This window comes from Quercus suber, unplaced genomic scaffold, assembly GCF_002906115.3.
Source record: "Quercus suber isolate HL8 unplaced genomic scaffold, Cork oak 2.0 scaffold_130, whole genome shotgun sequence".
Lineage (NCBI taxonomy): Eukaryota > Viridiplantae > Streptophyta > Magnoliopsida > Fagales > Fagaceae > Quercus > Quercus suber.
Window position 1 is genome coordinate 9,610 of NW_027069593.1, and position 9,175 is coordinate 18,784.

The following is a 9,175-nucleotide window of genomic DNA, read 5'->3' on the forward strand; positions in this document are numbered from 1 at the left end:
ATCGAAAGTTAGACTCAATTGATCGAAAGTCGGCTAGAATGTTTTTTATGTAGATTTTCCAACTCAGCCCAAGCCCATTAAGGATTAGGGTTTCAGATCTAATTCTCCTAGTATATAAAGAAAACCCTAGCCATGTTTTGGAGTGCAATCCTTGTTGCTCATATTGCTGTTTTGTGTAAATCTCTTGTGAGATGAGCTTTCCTTTATACAAAGTTTAGGGTTTTCTAGGTAGAGATATTATCAATGCCTTGACGATTAATTCAGTTGCTGCCATTGAAGCTTAAAAGAAAAACAAACGCGGGTGCTTGTAACTGGTGGAGAATCCAAGAAAGAAGGAGTCCTTGGATTTGGAGCTTGCATGTGGTCGTATCAGTAAGTTCTACTGGTAGGTAGCATTAGGAAGTCAAGCGGGGAGCTTGTAAGTCATTTTGTATGAACTTCGATTCTTTCAAGATAGTGGATTCAAGTTTACCTTGAGGATAGCTTGGTCAAATCCTCTCCAGGTTTTTATCGTGTGGTTTCCTGAGTTATCATATCTTGTGTTATTTATTTTTCCACTGTTTTATATTCTTGATATGATTATTTGATTGTGATAACCTAGATTTGCATAATTTAACTAAGTTAATCACTTGGCTAATTAACTAGGTTAAACTGGTTGGTTTAAAGGATTTAAAACCGTTCAAGTGGTATCAGAGCAGGTAGCTCTTCTGTTTTAGATCTTTTAATCTAAGAGCTGATCCTTGACCCCTGTTATCATAGATAATTTGAAGTGTCTTTCTTCTCATGTTTTGTGATGATTTGAATAAAAAGGACATTGTTGTTTCTGTTTATTTTATTGATGTCTGTGAAACTCTTCGTAAGGAATTATTTAAATCTTTGAAAATTTCTGAGAAATTTGAACAAGAGTTAAAATTGGCTAATCTTGAAAAAAAGGAATTGATTGTGAAATTGGATGAGTCTAATAAAAAAAATGAATTTTTGAGAAATCAAATTTCTTCTCAAGATGAGAAGATGAAAAGCTTGGAACAAGAGTTAGCTGAATCTAAAATTAAAATTGAAAATTTGACTAGTACCAAGCCTGCTGTTGATAACAGAAGTGTTTTTGTTTCTCTTAAGCCTAAAGCTAAAAAAATTTATATCCCTCATTTCAAGAGGAATAATAAAGAAAAGACTTATTTTGTTAGGTTAGACAAAAGTAAAAGTTCTGATGTAGAAGCTGAAGTTTCTAAATCTATGTCTAAACCTGCTATTAGAGAGTATAATAAATCTGTTTTTATGCCTACCTGTTGCCTTTGTGGTGTTGTTGGTCATATTAGACCAAATTATTCTTTGTTGAGACAAAAACCAAAATCTGAGAATAGATTTACTGTTAGGAATATTGATGTTCCTAAATTTGTTCATGTTTGTCACTTTTGTGGTGTCTCCAGTCACATTCGTCATAATTGTCATAAATTGAAATTTCAGCATTCTGTATGTCAATCTAGGATTTGTGATGATATTTCTCCTGCCATAAGTCCATATAAATTGTTTCATATTCTTTTGAAAAATTTGAGCTTGTTGACTTGTGAAAGGAATTTGTAGGATTTCAGTTTCTCTCAGAAGATTGGTGTAATTCCTCAAATACACTATGCCTCTCATAGATTTTCACCTACAAAGCGAAAGACTAGTGCTATATGGGTGAGAAAAGATTCTCCAAGGTGAGTGTTGTTGACTTGTCCCTGATTTAATTCTTTCAATTGTTTGTAGACTTGTTTTGTTTCTGTTTTTAGTTTTTTTTTTTTTTATTTAACAAAAATCCAAAAACATTGAAAATTTTCAAAAAGACAAAAATATTGTTTTTGAGTCTTGTTTTATTTTTCTTGAGGATTATATGAATTATGATATATCTCTCTTGATTTAGAACATACTTGACATTGTAGAGAAACTTGAATTGTTTGTGTTATATAAGTGCTAAGCTTTTTCTGCTTTTGTGTGAGTATGTACTAGTTTGTACATGTACTCAAGGATTAATTAAGAAATTGATATTTTTGGTTTGTGTACCCTCTATAGCTTAGTAAAACATTGTCATGTATAGTTTTGCATTGCTAATTTAACACAATGTGTGCTTTTTGTTCTTGGTCATAAATTTTTTAAACCAAAAAGATTTTTGTGTTTTGTATTACAAATCATGGATTTGAAATCAAGGTTGACTACCTTATCTTTACATAACAAGCTTATGCACCTTGTTTAGCTTGGATGAACTTATTTATTGCACCTTACTAGTTGAAGCTTTGTAGTGCATGTTGTGTGGGAAAGATGATTATGGTTTTTGATTACTTTGCCTTGATCTTGAAGTCACATATTATTTGACTGTCAGACTTGATCATTTCGAGAAAGGTATAAATAATCATCTCACTACTATTCATTAGCCAATCATGAACACCTTAGTGCATATCGTAAGATACTGTGCTCGAGAAAGTGTAGCACATGCACAAAAAGAATATCCTCAGTTTAATTGCTTAATGCTTAAAATTGGTGTATACTATTAGGCTTGAAGCCAAATAACATAATTAAAATTGGTGTGTGCTATTAGGCTTGATGCCAAATGACATAATTAAAATTGGTGTGTATATTATGAGGCAAAATTCAAGAAACTTACATGATTGCAAGCTTATGATCTAGGAAATGTGGGAGTTATATGATGTAACTCTTTAGGTGATAGTCTCTTTTGAATTCTATGTGATGGATTTTGTAGACTTTGTGGTTGATTTTTATTCACATATCACCTCACATGTATCTCAAGGTTTTGCTAGTTGCACACACTACACAAGTTACTCTTTACTAAACTTGGTACATTATATTGTGTATGATTTTGTTGTGGCCATCCAAGATTAAATGTTCCTTAATTTTAATGCAAAATGTGTTTAATGTTTGCACTTTAAGGACAAATTGATTGAACATCTTGTTTTTGGAAGATCTGGGTTGAATTCAAGTGTTTTTGAAAAACTTTTCGTCTCATACTTATGCATTTTTTTATAAAACAATGTGCTTTAAGGAGTTTCTGCATTAAAATGCCCTGTTTTTCAATTGAACCTGTTTTTCGATCAATCGAAGTTGCGATTAAAATTTTTGGTTTGAGTCTGCCTGACTCGATTGATGTTCAATCGATTCTCGATCAATCGAAATTGAAAAATTTTCAGTTTCTATGTTTTTGACCAATTTTTTTTTCATGCATCATTTGTGTTTAGGATTCACATGCATTGCATTGATTTTGTATTCATCTTGCAATTTTGCAGTCATATCTCTTATTGTTTTCACACATAACATGCATACACTTTGCTACATTGGGTACTCAACTTGATCAAAAAATTGATTGACTAATTTTTGAGCTATGTACTTTCTAGTATATGTTTTTTTTTTTTTTTTTTGGTGAACTGTAGAAATATTTTTCTTAAGAGATATGATGGATAATCAATGTGCAAATATTTTCTCTACTCATACAACTGTTTATGGGTCATATAATGCCATGTTTACATTTTATTGAAAGAGAGAATATTTTTTCTTCATGTATATCCTCAACTTAGTTTTTTTAAAAAAAACTTGGTTTGTGTCTTTTTATTTATCCGCACCCCCCTATTTTTCCCCAAAACTGTTTTTTCTAACACTTGTTTTGTGTTTCCTATTTTTATAGGGGGAGAAGCTTATTTTTAACATTGGTTGTTCATAGGCGAAGTTGTCTCTATTTTCTCTTACTCTGTTGCATATGTTTTCTGTCTTCCTTCTGATTAGGTAGTATTTATCAATACGTGACAAAAAGGGGGAGACATAGATGACTTGTTTGTTTTGTTTAGGGGGAGAATATAAATTTTTTTTGATGTATCTAACTTAGGAGGAGAGTTAGTTTACATATCTGTTGATTTACTGTTTTTCTATCACACATGCGTTTATGCGTTTGTTGAGTATTTCAGGAATATACAGTTGAATCAATTGAGCTGCTGTCAACACTTGTAACTGATGGATAGTAGTTAGGATTGAATTTGTGTTTATGAGCATTATTTTTGTAAAGGGCTTTTATTTGAAAACTTTGAGCTTTTAATTTGTGTTTTGTCATGGATTGCCAAAGGGAGAGTTTGTTAGATTCTAAAGATTTAGGATTTGATGTATTTAGAACTCTAATATGTAATGTTGCAAACCATGATCAAAAAAATATGTTTAGTCTTGTTTAGGCTTGCTCAAAGTTGTTTAATTCATGTAAAGTTGGAATCGAGAGGCTGCAGATGCATTGGTTCATTTCGGCCTGGCTCAATCAATCGAAAGTTAGACTCGATCGATCAAAAGTCGGCCAGAATATTTTTTCTGCTGATTTTCCAACTCAGCCCAAGCCCATTAAGGATTAGGGTTTCATATCTAATTCTCTTAGTATATAAAGAAAACCCTAGCCACGTTTTGGAGTGCAGTCCTTGTTGCTCATATTGCAGTTTTGTGTAAATCTCTTGTGAGATTTAAAGGAGCTTTCCTTTATACAAAGCTTAGGGTTTTTTAGGTAGAGATATTATCAATACCTTGATAATCAACTCAGTTGCTGCCATTAAAACTTAAAAGAAAAACAAGCGTGGGTGCTTGTAACTGGTGGAGAATCCAAGAAAGAAGAAGTCCGTAGATTCGGAGCTTGTACGTGGTCGTGTCAGTAAGTTCTACTGGTGGGTAGCATTAGGAAGTCAAGCGGGGAGTTGTGACACGTAAGCATGTCAACCACCGAAATGAAATTAAGACTAAAGTAGGATGATTGACCAAAGTGGTTGCTAACATAACACGTCACTTTGACTTCACCATCATGAATTCCACTCTTGCGATACGTGATCAGGATCCACCATCAGCCCTCATTGCTCCTGTTGACCACTTAGCCTCCCTTGAACCTGCAACTGATTAGCCTTATCATGCCGCCATGCATAATAGGTTTTCAACCCTAGTAAACCTACCTGAAGAATCTGTGGTGTTGGAAAACACTGAGGGCGATACATTAATGTTGCCACCTTCTAATGTCTCCACCTCAGCTACTTCGGTCATATATGAAGCAACGATGTGTCTTGTTAACGTATATAGTGTTGTGTGCTTTAGGCCAAATTAGATTACTTGTATAGCACACATATTTACTTGTACTGCACACATATGCTTCCTATATAAAGGCACCTATGTACATTCTTTTATCATGAAATACGATACAATTACATTCAGTATTTCTAACATGGTATCAGAGTCACTGCTCTAACCTTTTTCTTTGCAGTCTTGTCTTTATTGGTGTCACTATTCTCAACATTGCTTCCGCCGTCACAACCACTGCCGCAGCCTTTCGCCGTAGAACCTTCGACATCTTTCAACCGTCGTCCTTAGGTTCCGGACCTATAGTCGCCGTCGTTGAGAAGTCCCACATCACACAGACCACTGCACTTATCGTTTTCGCCTTGCATCTTGCTCCGACAAGTACTTTTCAGGTACCACAGTGATCGTCTCGCCCCGATCTACTCAATCGTGAAAACCTCGTCATCATCAGAGCTTGCACGCGCCTTCACACGCCTCCAAAAGATTCTGCAGACAAGATCACGCGCTGCCATGCGCCGTTTAACCTTCTCACATGTCGCCATGCGGCGTTAGACCTTCTCATGTGCCTCCACGCACTGTCAGACATTCTCACGTGCTTCTACGCGCCGTCACACTCCTCCACGCGCCGCCATGCTCCAGTTCTGTACTTGCTGACGTCAGCCGTAGGTGACGTCATCTGCTGACATCATCATCCACCACGTCAACTGACGTCATCTGTTGACCTGATAGCGTTGACCGTTGACTCTAAGTTGACTTTGACCAGTGTTGATTGTTGACTTTTTGACTAGAGTTGGCTTTTGCAATTCAGGTGCTCCTTACCTAGTTTTTCACGTAGATTTCATTTTTACAGTTTGTTTTTTTGCAAATTTTGCCTCTAAATGAAGAATAAGGACAGGTATTCTTCTTATTGCAACAATCGTCGTGGCCAATCTATCAAACGTTTCTGCAAATTTTGTGAACGTTTTGGCCACAATATTGAGACTTGCTATCATCGCAACAAATCAGCTGTTTCAATTTCTGCTGCTACTATTGCTAACACTGAGAGTGTCCAACCAATGGCTCTTGTCTCTGCACAGTCTAAGTCTTCTGGATCCACTTTCTCCATTTCCAGAGCTGACCTTGTAAATATCATCGCCAATGTCATACATATAGTTGGTAATGCATCTTCTTCTTCTTCTCTCTCAACTTTATCTGGTATGTCTTCTACCTCTTGGCTTATGGATTCTGCTTGTTGCAATCACATGACACTTCACTCGTCCTTATTTTCTGACCTTAAACCTGCACCGTACCCTCTTAATATTCGCACAGCAAATGGTTTCACAATGTCTGGTCATAATATAGGTTCAATTTCAACCTCTAACCTCTCGGTTCCTGGAGTCTTTAATGTTCCTGACCTTTCTTATAATTTATTTTCTGAGGGACAATTAGCTGAGTTGGATTATCGCATTACCTTTGATTATTTTGGGTGTATTTTGTAGGATCCTATGACAGGACAGGAGCTTGGGACCGGTCCCAGAGTTGGGCATATGTTTCCTGTGAACAACCTTCGTTTTCCACTTGTTGTTCCTGTTTCTGTTGCTGCAGCTGCTGCAGTTTCTTCCACTCCTTCCCTTGCACTTTGGCATGCTCGACTTGGTCATGTATCTTCCTCTCGAGTACAACGATTGGCTTCTAGAGGTTTGTTAGGTTCAGTGTCTACAGAAAATTTTGATTGTATTTCATGTCAGTTAGGAAAACAACCAGTTTTGCCTTTCAATACTATTGAATCCATATCCACTGATATCTTTGACCTTATTCATTCTAATGTTTGGGGGCCTTCCTCTGTCTCTAGTATTGGTGGGTCTAGATATTTTGTTGTCTTTGTTGATGATTACTCTCGCTATAGCTGGATTTTTAATATGAAACATCATTCTGAATTATTGGAAGTATATTCTAATTTTGTAAAAATGGTTGAAACTCAGTTTTCCAGACGCATCAAAATTTTTCGATATGATAATGCTCTTGAATATACTCAATATGTCTTCCAAGCTATTTTGCATTCCTATGGCACTGTTCATTAACTAACTTGTCCAGGTACCTTTCAGCAAAATGGTAGATCCGAACGAAAACTTTGTCATATTCTTGACACTGTTCGTGCTCTCATTCTCTCTGCTAAAGTTCCTACTCCTTTTTGGGGTGAAGCTGCTCTTCATGCTGTTCATACTATTAATCGCATTCCAAGTCCTGTTATCCAAAATCAAACTCCATATGAGCGCCTTTTTGGGTCACCTCCAGGTTATCACCACCTTCGCTCCTTTGGTTCTGCTTGTTTCGTTCTTCTTCAGCCACGTGAGTATAACAAACTTGAGCCTCGGTCAAGGCTTTGTTGTTTTCTTGGCTATAGTGAAACTTAAAAGGGGTATAGCTGTTATGATCCTGTCTCTCATCATCTTCGTATCTCCCGTAATGTTGTCTTTTGGGAACATCGCCTCTTTGTCGAGCTCTCTCATTTCAGTGCTTCCTTGTCTTCCTCTTTTGTCTTAGATCTTTTTCCAAATGAGGCACATATTCCTTTTGTAGCTGCTCCTGATCCTCCTGTAGTTGCTCCTGATTCTGTTGCTATAGACTTCTTTGTCCAACTACCAGATATCACTGATCCCTTTTCTATTTCACCCTTTAATGAACATGTGGAAGATGAACAGGTTGAAGACGAGCTACCTAACCCCAATCCTGAGCTTGGATCTTCTACTCCTGCTCCGCTTGAAGATCTTGCACAAGACATTCCACCTCGTCACTCAACTAGGGTAAGATCTATTCCTACACATTTACTTGACTATCATTGTTACACTGCTCTTGCTACATTACATGAGCCTCACACCTATCGTGAGACTTCCACTAACCCTTTGTGGCAGATTGCAATGAAAGAGGAACTTGATGCATTATCTAAAAACCATACTTGGGATTTGGTGACACTTCCTCCTGGAAAATCTGTAGTTGGTTGTAAGTGGATCTACAAGATTAAGACTCACTCTGATGGGTCCATTGAGCGCTACAAAACTCGTCTTGTTGCAAAAAGTTTTACACAAGAGTATGGGATTGATTATGAAGAGACCTTTGCTCTGGTTGCTAGTATCTCATCTGTTCGTGCCCTCTTAGCTGTTGCTGCTGCCAGTAAATGGGACTTTTTCAGATAGATGTCAAAAATGCATTCCTTTATGGGGATTTAAGTGAAGAAGTGTATATGCAACCTTCTCCTGGTCTCTCTGTTAACTTAAACAAGGTTTGTCACCTTCGACGTGCACTTTATGGCCTTAAACAAGCTCCATGAGCTTGGTTTGCCAAATTCAGCTCTACCATCTCTCACTTGGGTTACATGGCCAGTCACTATGATTCTGCCTTATTTCTTCATCGCACTGACAAAGGCATTATTTTACTTCTCTTATATGTGGATGATATGATCATAACTGGTGATGACCTCAGTGGCATTCAAGAACTCAAGACTTTTCTTTGTCAGCAGTTTGAGATGAAAGATATTGGACATCTCAGCTACTTCTTGGGTCTTGAAATCACTTATTCTACAGATGGACTTTATATTAGTCAAGCCAAGTATGCCTTTGAACTATTGTCTCGTGCTGGACTCACTGATAGCATGACTGTTGACACTCCAGTTGAGCTTAATGCGCATCTGACTCCCTCAGGGGGGAAACCATTGTCTAATCCCTCTCTTTACAGACACTTGATTGGCAGCTTAGTTTATCTCACTGTCACTCGTCCAGAAATTTCCTATGCTGTTCACTAGGTGAGCCCGTATCTATCTGTTCCACGATCGACTCATTATGCTGCTGTTCTGTGCATTCTTCGATACCTAAAGGGCACTATCTTCCATGGTCTTTTCTACTCTGCTCAGTCTCCTCTTACTCTCCGTGCATTTTCTGAAGCTGATTGGGTAGGAGACCCCACTGATCGCAGGTCCACCACTGGTTATTGCTTTCTTCTTGGTTCTTCTCTGATATCTTGGCGAAGTAAGAAACAAACTCATATGGCTCGCTCCAGTACTGAAGCAGAATATCGTGCCCTTGCTGATACCACATCTGAGCTCCTTTTGCTACGATGGCTT

General features: G+C 37.3%; 1 protein-coding gene across 1 annotated transcript; it reads left to right on the top strand.

Annotated features, from left to right (window-relative positions):
- The first annotated feature begins 8,512 nt into the window (after positions 1-8,512).
- On the top strand, positions 8,513-8,857 carry LOC136068698 (uncharacterized mitochondrial protein AtMg00810-like). The gene has a single exon (XM_065776190.1). It carries the CDS (start codon positions 8,513-8,515, stop codon positions 8,855-8,857), a length of 345 nt encoding a protein of 114 aa, XP_065632262.1.
- Positions 8,858-9,175: the final 318 nt, after the last annotated feature.

Excerpts from the sequence above, each read along its gene's own strand:
- LOC136068698 (XM_065776190.1), top strand. The coding sequence starts at position 8,513 with ATGATCATAACTGGTGATGACCTCAGTGGCATTCAAGAACTCAAGACT.